The sequence below is a fragment of the Lutra lutra genome, chromosome 4, assembly GCF_902655055.1.
Source record: "Lutra lutra chromosome 4, mLutLut1.2, whole genome shotgun sequence".
Classification (NCBI taxonomy): domain Eukaryota; kingdom Metazoa; phylum Chordata; class Mammalia; order Carnivora; family Mustelidae; genus Lutra; species Lutra lutra.
In genome coordinates, this window is record NC_062281.1 from 96,481,843 (window position 1) to 96,506,760 (window position 24,918).

Below are 24,918 nucleotides of genomic sequence, written 5' to 3' on the forward strand. Positions count from 1 at the left end.
AGACAGTTTCTATCTACATTTCCAAATAGCACAGCACAAGTAAAAATTTCATCCCCAACTACAATACAAGTCAGTGTAATAAAACTTACGGCTCTTTTCAATTTACTTTATGTTTCTTATTATGTTAATATGTAATCTTTTATCTAAATTGAGGAATCCACCATTATACTGAAAGGAGAATCCCTTCTCTTCCCATAGAAGCCAGAAGGTTCAAGATAGTTTGTCTATCATCTAACAAGACAAGAGGCTGTGTGTGACCCACACTTAGGCAATCAGATGCTCTGGCTGGGACTACAGAGCTGAAATAAGTGACACAGAGAAACAAGGACTCAATTTTGGAAATAACTCAGGAAGCAGATCCAGTGTCAAAAGGTAGCAAAGCCATAACCAGAGCTCAGTGACCAGCAGCAGTGACGTGGTACACTATTTGTTAACTCTCACCATGGCTCTGCATACCCAGCTTCCTCTAATGCCTATTTTCTAAACCTAGTTCTCTAGCCTTGAAAGCCAACAATTATCCTTCCAATAAATACCTTTTTAAACATGCATTACACTTGGTTTCTACTGTTTGTTTTTTAATGCAGACAGAAGAGGTATTCTGGTACTATGACCTAAGTTCATATCTTCGACTCAATCACTCTCAAATGTTGCTAAGGCAATTCCAACCAATGCAGAATGAAAAATTCTGACGAACCACCACCACTGAAAAACAGAGGAGTTCCACCTAATGCTTAAAACTCCAAGTTATTCTGAATATGGCATAAATGAGAACAAGTTGGAGATTAGGAAGGCCGTCAACCAACCCATAATTCCTAGTTACTATTACGCACTGATATAGAAAGTACTTTCAGGAATCTGGGAAGAGACCTGGGACTTGGCGACAGAGCCAAGGCCATAACCAATATAGCCTGCTCTCCTGCAAAGCTATCCACAATCCTGAGTTGCCGACTGCTATAACTTCCAGTATAGGCTAAAAGGGCCCGCCGCAATCACTCCTGTGAAGAGGTCCTCCTGATCATCTGCCCAGTTCAAAACCATCAGACTACAAGGTTCTCCAGAGAAAAGGCCCATCCCAAAAGAGATCCATTTTGCCTCAGGTGAACTACTGGCTATTCAACTCCAAGTCTACAAAAAAGAGGCCCCTTACAGATGCTCCACTGACTGCTCATCTGGCCCTAATTAAAGTTCACACACTAAAAGGGGTGCCTGGGGGCTGAGTCAGTTAAATGTCTGCCCTCAGCTCAGGCCCTGATCTCAGGGTCCTGGGATCAAGCCCTGCACTGGACTCCCTGCTCAGTGGGGAACCTGTTTCTCCCCCTCCCTCTGCCCACTCATGCTCTCTCTCTAATAATAAACTCTTTAAAAAAATCAAAAATCGGGGCGCCTGGGTGGCTCAGTGGGTTGGGCTGCTGCCTTCGGCTCGGGTCATGATCCCAGGTCCTGGGTTCGAGCCCCACATCGGGCTTTCTGCTCAGGGGGGAGCCTGCTTCCTCCTCTCTCTCTGCCTGCCTCTCTGCCTACTTGTGATTTCTGTCAAATAAATAAGTGAAGTCTTTGAAAAAAAAAAAAAATCAAAATTTTTTAAAAGTCCATACAAGGAAGCCAGACAGCACCAGGGGGTAAACCCAAATCTTCAATTTCAAATCTATTCTTCTATACTTTCCTTCATAATACTGGGGCTTAGCCTCTGCAAATTACCTCTCTCTTTTATCAACTGGCTTCCTAATAGGTTCAACCAATAAGCGGTACTAAAGGGAGACTGGAAAGCAGGAGGATGGGATCTTGGTAACCTAATTCTAAAATAATTACTGATGTCAATTCATCAAGAAGATGTAGCAATTATAAACATACATGTAACAATTATAAACACCAAACAACAGAACCCCAAAATATATGAAGCAAGCACCTACAGAACTGAAGGAAGAAACAGGCAATTTTACAGTAATAGCTGGAGACTTCCATACTCCACTTCCAATAATGGCTAAAACAGAGATAATTTAAATAAATAAAATCAGAAATAAAAACGGAGACATTATTGCCGACCTTACAGAAATAAAAAAAAGATTCAAAGACAGTATTATAAATAAGTGTACACAACCAAATTAGAAAAACTAGATGAATTGGACACATTCCTAGAAACACACAAACTTTTTACAAAAAGTAACTCGAGCAAACACAGAAAATCTAAATAGACCTGTAACAGGTAAAGATCTTAAATCAGGAACCAAAACCTCCCAACAAAGGAAGGCCTAGGACCAGATGGTTCCACAGGTAAATTCTACCATGTTTAAAGAATTAACACCAGGGGAGGAGTTAAGATGGCGGAGAAGTAGCAGGCTGAGACTACTTCAGGTAGTAGGAGATCAGCTAGATAGCTTATCTAAAGATTGCAAACACCTACAAATCCAACGGGAGATCGAAGAGAAGAACAGCAATTCTAGAAACAGAAAATCAACCACTTTCTGAAAGGTAGGAATGGCTCAGAAGTGAATCCAAAGCGACGGGAAGATAGACTGCAGGGGGAGGGGCTGGCTCCCAGCAAGCAGCGGAGCAACGGACCATTAAATCAGGACTTTTAAAAGTCTGTTCCGCTGAGGGACATCGCTCCAGAGGCTAAACTGGGGTGAAGCCCACGCGGGGTCAGCATGGCCTCAGGTCCCTCAGGGTCACAGAAAGATCGGGGGTGTCTGAGTGTCGCAGAGCTTGCAGGTATCAGAACGGGGAAGCCGGCTACAGAGACAAAGCCGAGGAGTGAGCTCTCAGCTCGGGGTACCTTGAACCGCTTGCAGGCTCGTTCAGCTCGGAGCGCGGCCGGAGGCCAGGGTGACGAGAGTAATTGGGTGCTATTCTCTGAGGGCGCACAGATGAGGGCGCACAGAGGAGTGGGGCCCTGAGCACTCAGCTCCTCCGGGCCAGAGACCGGGAGGCCGCCATCTTCATTCCCGTCCTGCAGAACTCTACGGAAAGCGCTCAGGGAACAAAAGCTCCCGAAAGCAAACCCGAGTGGATTACTCAGCCCGGCCCCTGATAAGGCTGGTGCAATTCCGCCTGGGGCAAAGACACTTGAGAATCACTACAACAGGCCCCTCCCCCAGAAGATCAACAAGAAACCCAGCCAGGACCAAGTTCACCTACCAAGGAGTGCAATTTCAATACCAAGGAGAACAGCGGAATTCCAGAGGAGGAGAAAGCAAAGCATGGAATTCATGGCTTTCTCCCCATGATTCTTTAGTCTTGCAGTTAATTTAATTTTTTTTTCTTTTTCAATTTTTTTTCTTCTTCTGCTAGATTTTTTTAACTTTTACCCTTTTCTTTTTTAACATTTTTTAAATAGTTTATCTAATATATATATTTCTCCTTTTTTATATTTTTTCTTTATTCGTTTTCTTTTTTTAATTGTTTCTTTCTTATTTTTCTGAACCTCTTTTTAACCCCTTTCTCCCACCCACGATTTGGGATCTCTCCTGATTTGGCTAAAGCATATTTTCCTGGGGTCTTTGCCACCCTTTTAGTATTTTACTTGCACCTTCATATACTCTTCTCTGGACAAAAGGACAAGGCAGAAAAATTCACCACAAAAAAAAAAGAACAAGAGGCAGTACCAAAGGCTAGGGACCTAATCAATACAGACATTGGTAATATGTCAGATCTAGAGTTCAGAATGACGATTCTCAAGGTTCTAGCCGGGCTCGAAAAAGGCATGGAAGATATTAGAGAAACTCTCTCGGGAGATATAAAAGCCCTTTCTGGAGAAATAAAAGAACTAAAATCTAACCAAGTTGAAACCAAAAGAGTTATTAATAATGTGCATTCAAAAATGGAGGCTCTCACTGCTAGGATAAATGAGGCAGAAGAAAGAATTAGTGATATAGAAGACCAAATGACAGAGAATAAAGAAGCTGAGCAAAAGAGGGACAAACAGCTACTGGACCACGAGGGGAGAATTCCAGAGGTAAGTGACACCATAAGACGAAACAACATTAGAATAATTGGGATTCCAGACGAAGAAGAAAGAGAGAGGGGAGCAGAAGGTATATATATTGGAAAGAATTATTGGAGAGAATTTCCCTAATATGGAAAAGGGAACAAGCATCAAAATCCAGGAGGTGCAGAGAACCCCCCTCAAAATCAGTAAGAATAGGTCCACACCCCGTCACCTAATAGTAAAATTTACAAGTCTTAGTGACAAAGAGAAAATCCTGAAAGCAGCCCAGGAAAAGAAGTCTGTAGCATACAATGGTAAAAATATTCAATTGGCAGCAGACTTATCCACAGAGACCTGGCAGGCCAGAAAGAGCTGGCATGATATATTCAGAGCACTAAACAAGAAAAACATGCAGCCAAGAATACTATATCCAGCTAGGCTATCATTGAAAATATACGTAAAGATAAAAAGCTTCCAGGACAAACAAAAACTGAAAGAATTTGCAAACACCAAACCAGCTCTACAGGAAATATTGAAAGGGGTCCTCTAAGCAAAGAGAAAGCCTAAAAGTAGTAGATCAGAAAGGAACAGAGACAATACACAGGAACAGTCACCTTACAGGCAATACAATGGCACTAAATTCATATCTCTCAATAGTTACCCTGAATGTTAATGGGCTAAATGCCCCAATCAAAAGACACAGGGTATCAGAATGGATAAAAAAACAAAACCCATCTATATGTTGCCTACAAGAAACTCATTTTAGACCCAAAGACACCTCCAGATTTAGTGAGGTGGTGGAAAACAATTTACCATGCTAATGGACATCAGAAGAAAGCAGGAGTGGCAATGCTTATATCAGATCAATTAGATTTTAAGCCAGACTATAATAAGAGATGAGGAAGGACATTATATCATACTCAAAGGATCTTTCCCACAAGAAGATCTAACAATTTTAAATATCTATGCCCCTAACGTGGGAGCAGCCAACTATATAAACCAATTATTAACAAAATCAAAGAAACGCATCAACAATCATACAATAATAGTAGGGGACTTTAACACTCCCCTCACTGAAATGGACAGATCATCCAAGTAAAAGATCAACAAGGAAATAAAGGCCTTAAATGATACACTGGAACAGATACACATCACAGATATATTCAGAACATTTCATCCCAAAGCAACAGAATACACATTCTTCTCTAGGGCACATGGAACATTCTCCAGAAGAGATCACATCCTCGGTCCTAAATCAGGTCTCAACTGGTATCAAAAGATTGGGATCATTCCCTGCATATTTTCAGACCACAATGCTCTGAAGCTAGAACTCAATCACAAGAGGAAATTTGGAAAGAACCCAAATATATGGGGGAATGGGTCAACCAGGAAATTAAAGAAGAATTAAAAAATTCATGGAAACAAATGATAATGAAAACACAACGGTTCAAAATCTGTGGGACACAACAAAGGCAGTCCTGAGAGGAAAATGTATAGCGGTACAAGCCTTTCTCAAGAAACAAGAAAGGTCTCAGGTACACGACCTAACCTTATACCTAAAGGAGCTGGAGAAAGAACAAGAAAGAAACCCTAAACCCAGCAGGAGAAGAAAAATCATAAAGATCAGAGCAGAAATCAATGAAATAGAAACCAAAAAAACAATAGAACAAATCAACAAAACTAGGAGCTGGTTCTTTGAAAGAATTAGTAAGATTGATAAACCCCTGGCCAGACTTATCAAAAAGAAGAGAGAAAGGACCCAAATAAATAAAATCATGAATGAAACAGGAGAGATCACAACTAACACTGAAGAAATACAGGTAATTATAAGAACATACTATGAGCAACTCTACGCCAACAAATTTGACAATCTGGAAGAAATAGATGCATTCCTAGAGACATATAAACTACCACAACTGAACCAGGAAGAAAGAGAAAACTTGAACAGACCCATAACCAGTAAGGAGATTGAAAGAGTCATCAAAAATCTCCAAACAGGGGCGCCTGGGTGGCTCAGTGGGTTAAGCCGCTGCCTTCGGCTCGGGTCATGATCTCAGGGTCCTGGGATCGAGCCCCGCATCGGGCTCTCTCTCAGCGGGGAGCCTGCTTCCTCCTCTCTCTCTACCTGCCTCTCTGCCTGCTTGTGATCTATCTCTGTCAAATAAATAAATAAAATCTTTAAAAAAAAAAAAAAATCTCCAAACAAACAAAAGCCCAAGGCCAGACGGCTTCCCGGGGGAATTCTACCAAACATTTAAAGAAGAACTAATTCCTATTCTCCTGAAACTGTTCCAAAAAATAGAAATGGAAGGAAAACTTCCAAACTCATTTTATGAGGCCAGCATCACCTTGATCCCAAAACCAGACAAGGATCCCATCAAAAAAGAGTACAGACCAATATCCTTGATGAACACAGATGCGAAAATTCTCACCAAAATACTAGCCAATAAGATTCAACAATACATTAAAAGGATTATTCACCACGACCAAGTGGGATTTATTCCAGGGCTGCAAGGTTGGTTCAACATCCACAAATCAATCATTGTGATACAACACATTAATAAAAGAACAAGAACCATAAGATACTCTCAATAGATGCTGCAAAAGCATGTGACAAAGTACAGCATCCCTTCCTGATCAAAACTCTTCAAAGTGTAGGGATAGAGGGCACATACCTCAATATTATCAAAGCCATCTATGAGAAACCCACCGCAAATATCATTCTCAATGGAGAAAAACTGAAAGCTTTTCCGCTAAGGTCAGGAACACGCCAGGGATGTCCATTATCACCACTCCTATTCAACATAGTACTAGAAGTCCTAGCCTCAGCAATCAGACAACAAAAGGAAATTAAAGGCATTCAAATCGGCAAAGAAGAAGTCAAACTATCACTCCTTGCAGATGATATGATACTTTATGTGGAAAACCCAAAAGACTCCACTCCAAAACTGCTACAACTTGTACAGGAATTCAGTAAAGTGTCAGGATATAAAATCAATGCACAGAAATCAGTTGCATTTCTCTACACCAACAACAAGACAGAAGAAAGAGAAATTAAGGAGTCCATCCCATTTACAATTGCACCCAAAACTATAAGATACCTAGGAAAAAACCTAACCACAGAGGCTAAGAATCTATACCCAGAAAACTGTAAAGTATTCATGAAAGAAATTGAGGAAGACACAAAGAAATGGAAAAATGTTCCATGCTCCTGGATTGGAAGAATAAATATTGTGAAAATGTCTATGCTACCTAAAGCAATCTACACATTTAATGCAATTCCTATCAAAGTACCATCCATTTTTTTCAAAGAAATGGAACAAACAATCCTAAAATTTATATGGAACCAGAAAAGACCTCAAATAGCCAAAGGCATATTGAAAAAGAAAGCCAAAGTTGGTGGCATCACAGTTCCAGACTTCAAGCTCTATTAAAAGCTGTCATCATCAAAACAGCGTGGTACTGGCACAAAAACAGACACATAGATCAATGGAACAGAATAGAGAGCCCAGAAATAGACCCTCAACTCTATGGTCAACTAATCTTTGACAAAGCAGGAAAGAATATCCAATGGAAAAAAGACAGCCTCTTCAATAAATGGTCTTGGGAAAATTGGACAGCCACATGCAGAAAAATGAAATTGGATCATTTCCTCACACCACACACGAAAATAGACTCAAAATGGATGAAGGACCTCAATGTGAGAAAGGAATCCATCAAAATCCTTGAGGAGAACACAGGCAGCAACCTCTTCGACCTCAGCCACAGCAACATCTTCCTAGGAACATCGCCAAAGGCAAGGGAAGCAAGGGCAAAAATGAACTATTGGGATTTTATCAAGATCAAAAGCTTTTGCACAGCAAAGGAAACAGTTAACAAAACCAAAAGACATATCAGATAAAGGGCTAGTGTCCAAAATCTATAAAGAACTTAGCAAACTCAACACCCAAAGAACAAATAATCCAATCAAGAAATGGGCAGAGGACATGAACAGACATTTCTTCAAAGAAGACATCCAGATGGCCAACAGACACATGAAAAAATGCTCCTCATCACTCAGCATCAAGGAAATACAAATCAAAACCAGTCAGAATGGCTAAAATTAACTAGTCAGGAAATGACAGATGCTGGCGAGGATGCGGAGAAAGGGGAACCTTCCTACACTGCTGGTGGGAATGCAAGCTGGTGCAACCATTCTGGAAAACAGCATGGAGGTTCCTCAAAATGTTGAAAATAGGACTACCCTATGACCCAGCAATTGCACTCCTAGGTATTTACCCTAAAGATACAGACGTAGTGATCCGAAGAGGCACATGCACCCAAATGTTTATAGCAGCAATGTCTACAATAGCCAAACTATGGAAAGAACCCAGATGTCCATCAACAGATGAATGGATAAAGAAGAGGTGGTATATATACACAATGGAATACTATGCAGCCATCAAAAGAAATGAAATCTTGCCATTTGCGACGACGTGGATGGAACTAGAGGGTTTCATGCTTAGCAAAATAAGTCAATTGGAGAAAGTCAACTATCATATGTTCTCCCTGATATGAGTAAGTGGAGATGCAACATGGGGGGTTAAGGGGGTAGGAGAAGAATAAATGAAACAAGATGGGATTGGGAGGGAAACAAACCATAAGTGACTCTTAATCTCACAAAACAAACCGAGGGTTGCTGGGGGGAGGGGGATTGGGGGGGGTTATGGGCATTGGGGAGGGTATGTGCTATGGTGAGTGATGTGAAGTGTGTAAACCTAGCGATTCACAGACCTGTACCCTTGGGGATAAAAATATATTATATGTTTATAAAAAATTTTAAAAAATTAAAAAATAAAAGAATTAACACCAATCTTCCTCAAACTCTTCCAAAAAAAAAAAAAAAAAAACAAACAAAAGAGGCAAGAGCACTTCTTAACTCATTCTGTAAAGCCAGCATGACCCTGATATCAAAGTCAAAGATACCAGAAGAACACTAGATATCCTTTAGAAATATAGATGCAAATATCCTCAACAAAATGTTAGCAAACTAATCCCAACAGCATATTAAAAGGACTATACATACCATGAGCAGGCAGATTTTATCCCAGAAATGCAAACGTGGTTCAACACAAGAAAATCATAAAATGTAATACACATTAATGGAACAAAAGGAATAAAATACATGACCATCTCAAATGATGCTGAAAAAGCATCTGACAAAATCCAACACCCTTTCATGATAAACACACAGCAAACTAGGAATACAAAGAAACTTCCCTCAACATGACAAAGGGCACTTATGAAAACTTCACAACTAACATCATACTCAGTGGTGAAAGACTAAAAGCTCTCCCCCTAAGATCAGGAATAAGGCAAAGATGCCCACTTTCACCACTGCTATTCAATATTATACTATAAAGTTCTAGCCAAAGCAATTAAGCAAGGGAAAAAAAATCAAAAACATCCAAATTGGATAGGCAGAAGTAAAACTCTCTCTATTCACAGATGACATGATCCTATATATACAGAAAATCCCCAAGAATTCACAAAATTACTGGAGACAACAAATGGTCTTGGTAAAACTGAGAGCACAAGCTCAACACAAAAAAATCAACACATTTCTATATATCACAAATGAAAAACTCAAAAAAGGAAATTAAGGAACCAATTCCATTCATAATAGCATACAAAAGAATTAAATACTTAGGGATAAATTTAACTAAAAAGGTCAAATACCTGTGTACTGAAAACTACAAATATTACTGAAAGAAACTGAGGAAGACATAAATGATGGAAAAATATTATAGCCATAGATTGGAAGACTTAATGTTGTTAAAAAGATAAGACTGCCCAAACCAATCTACAGATTCAACAAAATCACTATCAAAATTCCAACAGCTGTTTTCGCAGAAATTGAAAAGCTGATCCTCAAATACATAAGGAATTGCAAGTGGCCCCAAATAGTTAAAACAATCCTGAAAAAGAATAACAATGTTTGGAGCACTCACATTCTCAATTTCTAAAGCTTGCTTTAGAGGTTCAGTAATCAAAACAGTGTGGTACTATTCTAGGTCATAAATTCCTATCTGTGAATGCATTTTCGAGATTATGTTCTATTCTATTCTCTTCCATGTGAGGTGTGTGCAAACCCAGTGGTGCAGACTCATGAGATACCTATTTAAAATAATGTCTCTCCCTCTGTCTGCATCTCTTTGATGTTTTCTAATTGCTCTTCCTCTTTTTTTTCCTTATCCCCATTCTAAAATGTATGTACATTTTTTGAGTACTTTAAGTCCTATTAAGCTCAGATCAAATGGCCTTTCATACCTATGACTGATGCCAACAGAAGGTCCAATTTTTTGTATATTAAGTAATGATTTTCTTTTTATGATAATGTGGAACTAAATGGGTATAAGCTATGTAATTTTTTTTTTTTTTTAAAAAGGGGGTGCCTGGGTGGCTCAGTGGGTTAAAGCCTCTACCTTCGACTCAGGTCATGATCTCAGGGTCCTGGGATCGAGCCCCGCATCGGGCTCTCTGCTCAGTGGGGAGCCTGCTTCTTCCTCTCTCTCTGCCTGTCTCTCTGATTACTTGGGATCTCTGTCTGTAAAATAATTTTTAAAAATCTTTAAAAAAAATAGTAATAAAAAATAAAGAAAAATAAAGTGTGGTAATGGCATAAGGACAAACATACAAACATATATAGATGAAAGGAACAGAACTGAGTGTCCAGAAAAAGACTCATACTAGTACAGAGAACTGATTTTCAAAAAGGGTGCCAATACTTGGGAAAAAAAGTTTCTTCAACAAATGGTGCAGGAACAAATGAAGAGCCACACACAGAATAACAAAGCTGGACCCCTTTCTCACACCATACACCAAAAGTCAAAATCAATCCACAACCTAAATATAAAAGTTAAGATCATAAAAGTCTTAAGAAAACAAGAGTAAATATTCATGATCTTGGCTTGGTAATAAATTCATAAATGACATCAAAAGCATAAGCAACAAAAAGAAAATAAATTGGGCTTTATCAAAATTAAAAACCATTTATATGAAAGAACACTTTCAAGAAAGTGAAAGATAAAAAAAAAAGAAAAAAGTGAAAGATAATCTACAGGAAGGGCAAAAATACTCACAAGCCATCAATCTGATAAGGATCTAGTATCGAGAAGATTATGTCTTGTCTACGGCCATACCACCCTGAACGCGCAGGCCATACCAGCCTGAAGGCGCCCAATCTTGTCTGATCTCGGAAGCTAAGCAGGGTCGGGCCTGGTTAGTACTTGGATGGGAGAAGATTATGTCTTAACCTGACTCAGTAACAAAAGGCCAAACCACCCAATTTTTTTAAAGGGACAAAGTACTTGGGTGGACATTTCTCTAAAATGGCCAATAAGCACATGGTAAGACATTCAGTATCAGTAGTCCTGAGGGAAATCCAAATGAAAACTACAATGAGATACCACTTCACACACACTAGGATGGGTATTTTTTTTTTAAATGTTGACATGGATGTGGAGAAACTGGAACCTTCAGAAGTTACTAAAGGGAATGTACAATGATTCAGCGGCCATGGAAAACAGTTTGGCAGTTCCTCAAAAAGTTAAACACAGAATTACCATATGACCCAGAAATTCCACTCCTTGGTTCATACCCAAGAGAATTAAAAACAAGTACTCAAATAAATACACACATGTTCACAGCTGAATAGTGAATAGTGGTAGAATAAAAGGTGGAAACAGTCCAACTGTCTGTCACCAGAGGAATGCATAAACAAACTGTAAATTCTCTATACAAATGATGGAGTATAATTCAGCCATAAAAAAGGAATGAAGTATGACACATGCTACAATGTGGATTAGTCTCATAAACGTTATGGTAAGTGAAAGGCAGACACAAGATGTCCTACATAGCATGATTCCCTTTATGTTAAAAACATACCACATGGGTCATAACATTTACCAGAACAGGTAAGTCCTTAGAGACAGAAAGCAGACCGTTTGCCAGGGGCTGGGGAAGTAACTGCTTAATGGGTATGGAGCTTCCTTTTAGGTTATGAAAATGTTTTGGAACTAGACAGAGGCACAACACCAGGAATGTATTAAATGTATTAAAATGCCACTAAACTGTTCACTTTAAGATGACTGATTTTACGTCATGCAAAATTTACCTTGATTCAAGAAATAAATACTTACGGAAGAGCTTAGATTCAAGAAGGGCAAGCACAATTTGAATAAACAAGGTAAACCCACCCTATCTGTCTCTGTGTGGCTATAATAAAGTACCATACAGTGAGTGGCTTTTAAACAACAAAAATCTATTTCTCATATTTCCGGAGGCTGGAAACCCATGATCAGGATGCCAGTATGTCAGGTTCTGGTGAGAACCCTCTTCCAGGTTGCAGACTGCTGACTCCTCACATGGTGGAATGGTAGAAAAAGAAAGCAAGCAAGCTCTCTCACATGTTTTTACAAGGGCACTAATCCCATTCAGGAGGGTTTCACACTCATAACCTAATTACCTTCCAAAGGCTCTACCCTCCTCATACCAGCACACTGAAAACAGATCTCAACATGTGAATTTTGGGAGGACAGGAGCATTCATTCAGTCCATGGCATTATCTGATATCAAGAGTTATGTAAAGCTACACTCGTTATTACACTTACTAAAAGAGAACACCATGCTAATCCAAAAGAAATACACAGAAGGACACAGAGCCCAGAAAAAAAAAACTATGAAAATATGAAAAACTGTTTTATGGAAGAAACAGCATTACAAATCTATGGGAAAAGACAAATTCTTCAGTAAGTAGCACAGGGAAAACTGGACACCTGTACAAAAAATTATGAACTCAATCCCTACCTCATCACAGACAAAAATCAAAACCAAGTAGTAGATTAAATCCCTAGATGTGAAAAACAAAACCTTAAAACTGCCAGAACTGAAAATATAGGTCACTATAACTTCACGGTTTAAAGCATTCCCCTAAGCAAAATTCAAAAAGCAACACCGTGAAGAAAAATATTAACAATTTCAATTACATTAACATTTTAAACCTCTGAAACATTAAAGAAACCATAAACAAAGTTTAAAAATAAGGCATCCATTTCAAGAATATATGTGTAATACATATCACAAAGAATTCAGTCAGAATGTAGAAATAATTCATACAAATAGGAAAAAGAAGAGGGCGCCTGGGTGGCTCAATGGGTTAAAGCCTCTGCCTTCAGCTCAGGTCATGATCCCACCCGGAATTGGGCTCTCTGCTCAGCAGGGAGCCTGTTTCCCCAGCACTCTCTCTGTCTGCCTCTCTGCCTACTTGTGATCTCTGTCAAATAAATAAATTAAATCTTAAAAAAAAAAAAAAAAAAGAAAGAAAGAAAAGAGAAGAAAAACCAAAAAGAAAAATTGAACAAAAAATGTGAACAAGCAACTCAAAAACTGGGAACTCCAAACAACTAATGTTAAAAAAAAAAAAAAAAGTTCCACCTACTAGTAAACAGGGAAATAAAAACTAAAACTGACATCAGATTAGTAAAGATGTTTAAAGTCTAACACCACCATGGTTTATGAAGATGTAGGTAGGAATGCAAATCGGTACAACCACTCTACAGACAATTTAGCAAAAAAATTTTGAGTCAATGGTACATCAACTTTACAAACCCCGCAGTTCTCAAAAAAATGCCAATAGCCTAAATACATACACCAAGCCTCATCTAGGAGAGGTCTAAGACCCATAGAATCTGACTCCAAAGATGCTAATATATACTTTAAGAATGATGTTAAGATCTGAATCTAAGATTTAAATTTTTCAGTAGTGTCCAAGTCAAAATTAATCTTCTATAATCCCCAATACTTAGTATAATGCTTAGCACATAATATTCAAAAACACCTGAATTAATGAATGGACCAATATTCTTTAATAGTAATTATTACCACAAAGAAGAGGCCAGGAGACCTGCGTAAGTGATAGAGGTTGATTTTATAAATATGTAAATGTCAAAAATGTAAATGGAAAAACAATAAAGACATTGTTCTTTGTGGTCTCCAGATTACTTCATATCCTTTTGTTTAACTCATTATATAACTTGTCCCTAAAGTTCTTGTTAAGATATGGAGAATAAAAGAGAACAGACACTTTCAATGGCATCTCTCAATATTATGGTTAGGAAATCAAAGAATATTTCGCATCAAGAGTAGTAAAAGCCTTCACAGATCTGAGGCCTCAATTACTCAGCGACTCCTGTTACCCTCAGCATCTATACTAAAGACTTAGACAGCAAATCAAGAGATAGGATTATTAACTGGGCTCAAAAATGACACCTGGAAGTACTTTCGTAAATATATCTATTACCTTCATTCAGGCCAGCACATAAAATGTTTCAAAAAAATGTTCAATAAATTATACTTTCAAACTTACGAGAATCAAGAATATATAACAGTATTTTATTCATTTACACTTTTTAAATTGGTACAAATTTCAATACATAATCATAATATTATATAAGTGAATTATAGCCACACATGAAATGGTTTTTAACCTTTATTTTTATATATAAAAATGACACTGCTAATTCCTATTTAGAACACATTTTGTTTTCACAGTATTTATAATATCTTGAAGTAAATTACTGCACACTTTTCAGTTCCCTACTTCATGAAATTATTAGTATTTCATATGTATGAGCTGGATTCAATCAATTCCCTCATTTCATAAATAAGGCACAGGGAAGTTAAACAGCTTATCTAAATATACTCCAGCAAGTAAGGACAAGGCTGAAACCAGAGCCCCTATCTCTTAACACTGAGCCCAAGGTTCTTTTAAATATACAATGATGTCTTCCTTCTGGACTACATAAAATTCCAAGATAGACCATTGAAATAAATGCCCTTTTGAAGGAGATTTTTCTTACAATAAATCCTAAAACCAAAGTGTAGGTAAATCTCCAGTGCATTCTTCATTATAGCCATGTTCTAAAAGGAAAAAGTTCCAGCAAAGGTTCAATGGCAATCAAAATAAACTTTTCTGACAGAATTTGCACAATTATGGAAAATAAGAACAGCAAATGACTGTCCTGGCCAATCAATATGTAGTCAGCCCAAACCATACACTAATTTTTTAAATAATTTTCAAACAACAGTAAACAAAACATTTGCCCAGTTAGCTAATGTTTACCATGAACTACTGATTTCAAAAAAAGTCCGGGGCGCCTGGGTGGCTCAGTGGGTTAAAGCCTCTGCCTTCGGCTCAGGTCATGGTCTCGGGGTCCTGGGATCGAGCCCCACATCGGGCTCTCTGCTCCGCAGGGAGCCTGCTTCCTCCCCTCTCTCTCTGCCTACCTCTCTGCCTACTTGTGATCTCTCTCTCTCTCTGTCAAATAAATAAAATCTTTAAAAAAAAAAAAAAAAAAAAGTCCTCCTCCTCTGTGGGGGTAAGTTCCAAGACCCCTAAAGGATGTGTGAAACCACAGACAATAACAAACCCTATATACACACACCATTTTTTCCTATACATACGTATGATAAAGTTTAATATATAAATGAGAAATAGTAAGAGATAAACAACATCTCATAATAAATTAGAACAATAACAATATCCATGAATGTGGTCGCCCTCCCTCTCTCTAAATACCTTGTTGTACTGCACTCCCCCTTCTTATGACGACGATGATGTGTGATGATAAAATGCCTACATGATGAGATGAATGGAGGTGTGGAGGTGTTGTGACCTAGCAGGAGGCTGCTACTGACCTCACTCATCAGCAGGAGCATCAACGGCTTCCAGAGGGCGGCTGAGTGCCGCTGACTGCAGGTAACTGAACCAGGAAAGTGAAACTGCCGATGTGGGGGAACTACTGGAGATGTTAGTTTCTCAGGTGCCAACTTTCAGCACGATCTAATTTTATAGCTATATTTTTAAAAATTATGTTAGTAAAACCTAACTTACAGGTCTGACATAAAGACTAAAGGTTAAATGTATGAAAACATCTTTCACACAGGCTATTGTTTTCTTCCTTTTTTCCTAAAGGAGAAATTCAATGTGGGGGCATGCAAAATATCTTAGATACATTTATAGGAGTAAGTATGTTGTAGATAAAGCCAGCAGGAATTATTCCCTAATTTTTTTAAATTGTTTTTTATAAAGGGCCTTTATTAAAGACTACGCTTCTCACTGTAAGACATCATTCCTCCTACTTCTGCATCTTAACTCTCAATTCTTGTGTTTTGTTTATACCTTCTCTCAGGGAACTGGCCACCTTGCCATGGACATCATTTATTCAACAGGTATATACTTTTATTAAGGGCCAAATGTACTTCAAGCATTGGACATAAAAGATAAATTAAAGACAGTTATTTGCCCTCAAGGAGCCCATGCTCTTTTAGGAGAGAAAGAGAAGTAAGCAAATAGACTGTAAATATGCAATCACAGACATACATGAGAAAGATAAAGTATAAGGGAAAAACACTACCTACAGACAGTGGAGGTAAGGGAATAAACCCGTAAGTGGATTCGGGCAATCTCAGCTCTAATGGGTAAATTAATATTAACAAGAACCCTGCAGATCAGAAAACACTATCAGGAAATAAGATTAAATGCAAATCACTCAAAGTAACTGAAGCATGGAATTACAATAAATGATGCTGATAAAAAATAAAATCTAACTTCAAATTCCATGTTACAGAGACTACATACCTACATAAGACAATGTTAATAATTTAGAAGAAATATTCTTAGATTGTTTGATCCTTTAAAATAAGAAAATCCAAAAATATCACACATTTCATAGCCCTAGAACACTTCTTTTAAAACCCAAGAGAAATTTTGGAAAGGCTATTATAGCTCTTAAAGCAAATAAACAAACTAATGCTTGAACAAATTTGATTTCCTAAAAATATTTAACTTGATCCTATAAATGCTGTTTAACATATTAACATTCAATTTCTGGAGCACCATCTCCTGGAATTCCCAACATTCACTGACCAACATGAAAATGAGAATTTATGCCTTGGTATCCTACATTTTAACCATACCATTCTAATACTTTATTCATCTCTGAGAAGAATTAAAAATATACTGACATACTGATTTGATAATGCTGCACCAATAAAAGCAAGGTCACCATCACTTGGTCTAGGATCAAAATTTGACTTTAAATAAGAACATACCAAATGTCATCCGGTTAGCATTGCAAAATACAGCCTCTTCTAAATCACTATCAGTACTTATGAAAGATGCTGAAAATTATGAAAACTCAGACTATCAAAGAAATAAGAGCTATGGGGTGCCTGGGCAGCTCAGTGGGTTAAACCCTCTGCCTTCAGCTCAGGTCATGATCCCAGGGTCCTGGGATAGAGCCCCGAGTCGGGCTCTCTGCTCGGTGGGGAGCCTGCCTCCCTCTCTCTCTCTGCCTGCCTCTCTGCCTACTTATGATCTCTGTGTGTCAAATAAATAAATAAAATCTTTTAAAAAAAGAAAAGAAAAGAAAAAAGAGCTATTACTTCAGAATTTGGAAGAATTCTTTACTAACTGGCAACTATACTTAGATTGTAGAGAATCAAGCCTTACCTCTACCCCAATTGTAACTGATCACAGAGACCAAGGGTCTGTCCCAATAGGAAAATGGGACAGAGACCTCCATAAAGTCAGAGCCTTTCCCCACCATCTCATCCCAATTCTTACCCTATTATCTAACTAATCAGGTTCAGTGAGAAAGCAATTCCTGGAGGATGGGGGAAGTGCATGGGAGACAACAAAAAACTGCTTTCCAAGTGGTAATGGACAAGACAACAATTTCAGTAGCTGTCCATGCAGCCAACTGTACAATGAATTTAGGAATCACACAAAAATGTACTCTAGCACCAAAAGAGTTGAGAGGACTAAAGATGCTACTATCACAGCAGAGTAGAGGAAATTACACTGAGAGGTAAAGATCAACTTGTTCTCCAACTATGGAAATGAACGGTTTTCACTCAATAAAAGTAAACAAAGTCTATATACATATATACCCATACAATCAAGGCGTCTATATCAGACTGTTAAACAGACATTACTTTATTCATATCTGAGTAAAGGGAAGTGGGAAAAACAACTAAGGGCCAAAGAGGGTAAATACATTACAAGGGAAGCCCAGCCAACTTAAGAGGATAAAATGATGTGACTTCCCCCAAACAGGAGCAGAATGCCCTAACAGGATAAGGGGGAGAAAAGGCATGGAAGAGGGATGAGAAAATGAAGGATATTAAAATTAAAATGATGATAGTGAGATTTAAAATTTCTACTCCTGCAATAAAAAGCAAAACTGAATCAAGCAAAAAATGCAAATCATGACCCGAAAATCTTAAAAAACTCTCACTAATGCACACTGCAATCTGGACTAGACACATTTCAAGTTCAAAAGTGACGCGTCATTAGTGACTAAACACACTGGACAGCACAGGTTTAGAGTGATTATGTCTAGTACAATGTCTCACAGCTATTTAGTAAAACCAAGATGCAACTTTAGGTCCTTCTAACTCCAAAGCCTGTTCTTTCTGTTTGAGGAAACTACCAGAAGTTAACATATCTTCAAGTATTCAAGTTATACTAACAAAATCCTGACTAGAAGATGAAACTTACTGGCAATTCAATTAAGTATTAAAAAAAAAAAAAAACGAAGCCCACTTTTATAATGCTAGCATATAAAACAAATGTCAGTTTTAAAAATGAAATAAATTAGTAAGTAAAATTTCAGTGGACTAGATCTATTACGTACATAAATTGTGAACATGATACTTTATGTGTATCAGCGTATATTTATAACAACATCCATGTGTTTGATGACCAATACCTGTTTTGGTTACCTTGAAATCATAGATGTTAAAATGACTGTCATCAACATCAAACCATGCATTTTACATTATTATCATTTGAAAACTACCAATTATTTGTGAACCATTTAAATGAAGGGAACACACAGGTTTTCTCATTAAAATGCTTTATCTTAAACTCATGTAATATCAATTATATAAAGTATTAATTCCATATGGTATATATTTCTTAGTAACCCATAGCCATGTCACCCAGAAACTGGGGGTTATCCTGGACTACCTCCTCCTCCTACCTTAGCCCCATATTCAATCAACTACCAATTTCTGTGAAACTTAACACATTGACTAACATCTCTTCAATCAACCACTCTTCTCCACTAACTTCTCTCCTTCTCCATTATCACTACCGTGATCTAAGCCAATCTCTTCTCTGACCTAGACTCTCCTAATTTCACATGTCCTCCTGCTCCTCTCTGATCCAGTGTTTACAATGCAACCATAGTGATTATTTAAATTTTTATTTAAATTTTTAAAAAATGATTATGTCATTGCCTTGCTTTAGTGAAAACCCTTCACTGACTTTCCATGGTACTCAGGATAAAGACCAAAATATTTGACTACGGACTCTCCAGGATCATGCCTAGGGATTCCCAACTCAACAACAACCAGGTGAAATGCTGATTCATTAGATTTCCTTAACTGGCAGCTTAGTGGAGTGGCATAAAATGAAAAGCACATGCGCCTCTAGAGGGAGCAGCTCCTGCCCAGATCCAGCTCAGGGCTGCCATCCAAAAATACAGATTTGGGTGTTGCCAGATCCTCCGATAGTTTCAAGAGAAATCAGAAGTCCAGACTTTCATGTGAAATCTCCTGACATGTGAAGGCTAGCAACTAACTCATACTTTCTGAACAACAGAAGCCAAATCTGACCTCTTGTGTAGTAGTCTCTTCGCCTAGCCCCACACTGCTAAATCTACACCAGCCACACTGGACATTTGTCAGCTCCTCCATGATGCCAGGCTTTTTTCTTAGGGTTCTCACACACGTGGTGTCCTCGGCTTTGACTACTTTTTTTTCCCCGCATCTCTACTTCACTCAGCAATCTACTTGTTCTAAATCTCTGAGTCACTCATTGCTTCCTCCATGAAGCTTTCCCTACTCCCACAACCTGCCCACCACCTCCCCCCAACCTCAATCCACAGGATAAATCACACCATCATGTGCTCTGACAGCACTGAGTACACTTTCATAATACTTACCACTCTTCGAAAATAAAGCTATGTATTTAATGCCCATCATCCCCCTAGATGAGAAGCTCTATTAAAGCAGGACCTGACACTCAGTGGACATGCAATACACATTTGTTGCTAACTACTTTGGTTATAAAATGTTCCTTTAGACAACAAGGTTTGGGTATGCTTTTAAAATACTAATCTGGGGGCGCCTGGGTGGCTCAGTGGGTTAATAAGCCTCTGACCTCCGCTCAGGTCATGATCTCAGGGTCCTGGGATGGAGCCCTACATCCGGCTCTCTGCTCAGCAGGGAGTCAGCTTCCCCCTCTCTCTCTGCCTGTTGCTCTGCCTACTTGTGCTCTCTCTCTGTCAAATAAATAAAATCTTTAAAAATATATGTATATATATTACTCTGTACCTAACTTTTCAGAAACATGTACAATACATAAAGTAGCCTCAAAATTAAAATAATTCCATTAAAACTACAATCACCAATAGCAATAACTGCTCATCCTTACGAGCACTTACTAAACACCAGGAAATATTCTGAGCACCTGCCTGTACCATCTCATTCACTACAACAATCTGTCAAGTAGATGCCAATGTCATCCAGAGCAAGCAGCTTAGGCACAGAGTTTAAAATTTTCAAGATCATACATCTAATAAGTGACAAAATAGGCCATAAATCCATGCAGTCAAGACTCCAGAACTTAAGCACCTAACTATAATACTAAATTAACTCATTAATAAAGAAAAGTCAATTCAACAAGTACCCCTTAAATACTGTGAATAAGAAATAATGGCCATGATTCATTTTCCATTACGTATCCATTAAAGGTTCCTCACCCCCTACCCTGCTCCCTTCTACATACGCACAAAATAAAGATAAATTACGAATTTGTATTTTTCAAATTAAGATTTTTTTGAACCACACCCAAAATAGGTATGATTCTAGAACCAACCAGTTCTGTTGAAATGTTATCTTTTTGAATGATTTTTAAATGAGCTAATGCGCCTACATTAGCTTGATGTTTAACGTCTCATATTTTAAACTTATTATTTGAATGATCTCTATTTTGAAATGTATTTCATCGCCCACATTAGAAATTGCTGCAGACTTTGCCTTCAGATATGAAAAGCAACAACAGATAACATACCAAGAAAATATAATAAACTGATACAGCCACAGAAATTATGTACAGAGGTAACACAGGGATCCCTCTTCACCTAGACCCTCACTATTTGAATCCTTGCTTTCTAAAATTCAGGAACTAAGTAGATTCAAATAAATTCTCACATGTATCATTTGCTACCCAGGCTCTTACTCTAAAATTCACGATCTAGCTCACAATCCCTTACTATTAGAACTCAAAACCAGCCAAAGCTCCCAACTCAGGAACCCAATAGTTTTGGGTAACAATACACGAAGCATATGCATTCAATTTAAAAATTCTTGTTTAAGAGATCTAAATAGGCTTTCTTAAATGTAAGTAAGATGGACATACCTGTATTCTCATTAAAATCTTATTTTTTCCAAATCTTACATTTTAACTACACTACTGAGAATTTTTCTAATGTATGTTTTAAACTAGAATGTTGCTATATATTGTATATTTTTTAACCTTTAGACCACACTTAAAATATAAACTGTTTAGTATGTGACAGATTAGTGTAATAATAGTTAAATAACGTGTGGCTCTCAAAGAAATCTGAAGCCAGTATTACCACCCTTTATTTTCAAATCTTTATCATAGTTTGTATAAAAATCATAGGAAATAAGGTTCTCCAGGAAAACAATACTTGCAGTGTTAATTTTTCAGCAACATATTTCACAGATCACATCAGAATTTTCTCAAAGTCACAAAGAGCAAAGGGCAAAAATAAACTGACGTGAAAGAGTACAGAAGTTGAAAATGATGGCAAAAAGTCCAAATTTAGTTACAAAATAATGGCTTGAAACAATTTTAGAACTACTCCATAAGGTTCAGCCAAAAGTCAAAGAATAAGGAAGCAAATAATGAATTAACAAGATTGAGAAAAAGGAAAAACCAGCTGTCATTTCAACACCACTTTATCCCAATTATTTAACTTAGGCTCACACCTGAATCTAAGCTTCTTCAAACACCTTGTGCTTAATTTAAAAAGTGAAAACTAATGTCAGCTGAAAACAGAATTCAAGTATATGGGTTTTTTTCACATACTCAAAAATTATTTTAAGAAACGGGAAAAGGAGGGGATTTAACAGGTGAAAAAAAAATGTAGATTTGAGAAAAGTAAAATACTTTCCCAAACTCTTCTTTTGACACAAATTGCATAATGATTTAAAGAGAGAGTTACTAGAGCTCCTATTTTATCCTAATTCGGCAAGACTCACCCAAGCTCTCCTCAAATTTGGTGATTTGAAAGAATGTGAACCCTTTCATCAATCAAATTGCACAAGTTAGTTGACACAATCCAACCCACATATTTAAAAAATAAGAAACTTAAAAACATAACCAAATCTACACACAAAGTGAAATGCCTGTAAGACTCAATGATATTTTAACAAAACTGATTTCCATATGGAGCACCAAAACAGATCCCTGAACATAACAGAAATCAAGGTATTTTTGTATGCTAAGAAAGGACAGGTACATTCTGCCCATCGTTGGTCTTCCTAAAAATCTAAGATTCACTACTAATCTTTAACTACAAGCTAGAGAATAAGAGCCCTTTGGGAGAGAAAAACTCATAGAAGCTGTCAGGATTCAATGAGTCTATTTCACAGGGTGGCACTAACACTGAATGCAATACATTCTAATAAATAAAGAAGCAGCTTATGTGATCATTACTTTAAATTTTCCTATCTCCCAACTGCTCACATCAGACCTAACATCTCTGAGCACAAATGTTTCTCCTACATAAAACAAAGGAGTTGCACTTTAGACTGGGCTCGAGGAGCCCTTCCAGTCCATGGTTCTATTCTATCAATTTTGAAATAACCGTAACTCTAATGACTTAGGGAAAACTACACCTTACTGAAAAAAGAAAAATGTAAGACACGTTTGGTGCAAAAACCACACCTTGCTCTGCCAAATGTTAATAATAAACTTCTGATATAAACAAACCTGGTCTATGTTCATCAGGTCCATGGATCAGGAAGACTCCAGGGTTTTTAGCCCCTTTGCTGGCATCAACATGAGGAATTAACACATCTTCTAAACCCAGGTCAAAGCGTTTGTGTTTTGAAGAGTCTGGAAGGAAGAAAAATGCCCCAAAACACAGGGTGATGAAGGCACTTAGAATAAGAAGGAGGATAAACTTCTCGGAAAGTCTCAAGGTAGCCCTGTGATGTGGGAAAGAAGGTGGCCCCAGGTTCAGAGGTGGTATCCTTCGTCCAGATAAGGGCAGCAGGGCTGGGGTAGTCATCGTTTACGCTCTTGGACAGAATATATTATAAAGTTCTCATCTTATATCAAATGTACAGTACATTGAACAGTCTCCAAAATCTTGGCAAAAAAAACCTCAATTTTGTTCCTCTTAAAGGACTATTGTGCTTTTTATTTTAATAGGACACCTCTTTCACGCTCGTCCAATTACATTCAGAAACGTGTGGCCCCCACACGATCACTAGTTTGTGTTTTGTGATATTTTCTCTGCCATTTGGTTTTCAGTACCTCATCGGGTTATCCCAAGTCTCCTCTTCATTCCTAAGAGTGGATGAGGCAAGCAACACTGCAGAAACGATGCAAGGTGGGGTCTTCCATTCCTGCACCCCAGAGAGACGCTCCAATGTGGTCTCCCGCCCCAAAAGTGAGCCTGCCCAGATCCGAGGAGTTGCAGAAGGCTCACTTAACCACCTCTGGTGCTCCACTTTCAGGACCTCTTCACCTCGGTGGTGGAAAAATAAGGGGCTCCTCGGAAGTCTGCCAACAGGGAAGGAGGGCGGTCTCCCGCCTCGCCTGGAAAGCGAAGCGGCGGCGCCCGGTGAAGTCGCAGGAAGGGGGTCTCGCACGCCCGCGCCTCCCGACGCCGCCCCCAGGCTCCAGGCTCCGGGGAGAGCTCTGCCGCTGCCCCCTCGACGGCCGGCGCGAAGGGCATTCGCGCCCCCCAAATGCCTGCGCCCTCGCAGCTGCCGCCGCCGCTGTTGCTAGCGCACGGGTCTGGCGGGGAGCGGAACTTCCTCCTCTGGCGGCCACTGAGAAGCCCCGGCGTGTGCGGGGGGGAGGGGAGGCGCGGCGGCCACCCCCGCCCGGCTCCTCCTCCCGCTCGCCACCGCCGTCGCAGTTAACCCCGGCGCCTGCTGTTCGGACGAGGCCGCCGGTGACCCCGCCGCGCCCGGCCGCGGTGACCGGGCCCCCGCGGCTCCGCAGCGTGGGAAGAAGACGAGCCGCGGCCCCTCAGTCGGAGAGCCGGGGCAGGCGCCTGCTCATTCCTCGCTCCGCCCTGGGGAGGCGGCCGCCCCGGGCGCGCAGGAGCGGCCGCGCCTCGGGCGGGCAGAGGTCGGCTCCGTCTCCGTCCTCGCCCGCGGCGGGCCGCCGAGGGGGCCTCCTCGGCGCCGCCTCCGGTAGCTCGCAGCGGCTTGCTCTGGCGGCGGCGGGTGCGGGAGAGGCGACGCGTCCACGCGGTGCGGGGCTGCGGCCCGGTCCTCAGCCCCTGCTTCCTAGGCCCGAAGAGCGCAAACAGCAGAAGGCCGACGCCCGTTGGGCACACGCCTGCAAGGGACCGGGAGTACGAGGGTGGGGGTGGATGGCGCGGGCCGGCCTACCGCCCCGACTCGCGAGTGGGCGTCCCCGGGCGCCGGAGTGTGAGGTGCGCGCGCACGCTCCCGGCCCCGCCCCGCCCGCGCTCAGGCCTCGCGCCGCTGCGGGCTCCGCCGCCCGCGCGCCCCCCGGAAGCGTCCTGCTGCCGCTGTCTGGGCGCGCTGTGGGCGTGGGTCGCCCCCTGCTCCCGGCTGCCAAGTTTGCCGCTGCCAGGCGCCTTGCCATC

The 24,918-nt window shown here is 39.7% G+C and overlaps 1 protein-coding gene across 1 annotated transcript in view; it reads right to left on the reverse strand.

Annotated features, from left to right (window-relative positions):
* The window catches only part of MAN1A2 (mannosidase alpha class 1A member 2), a 204,382-nt gene extending 180,171 nt beyond the window's left edge, over positions 1-24,211 (reverse strand). The window contains 1 exon segment of the mRNA XM_047724606.1: positions 23,061-24,211. Within this exon segment, the coding sequence (XP_047580562.1) occupies positions 23,061-23,358 (298 nt within the window). The 5' untranslated portion in view covers positions 23,359-24,211.
* Positions 24,212-24,918: the final 707 nt, after the last annotated feature.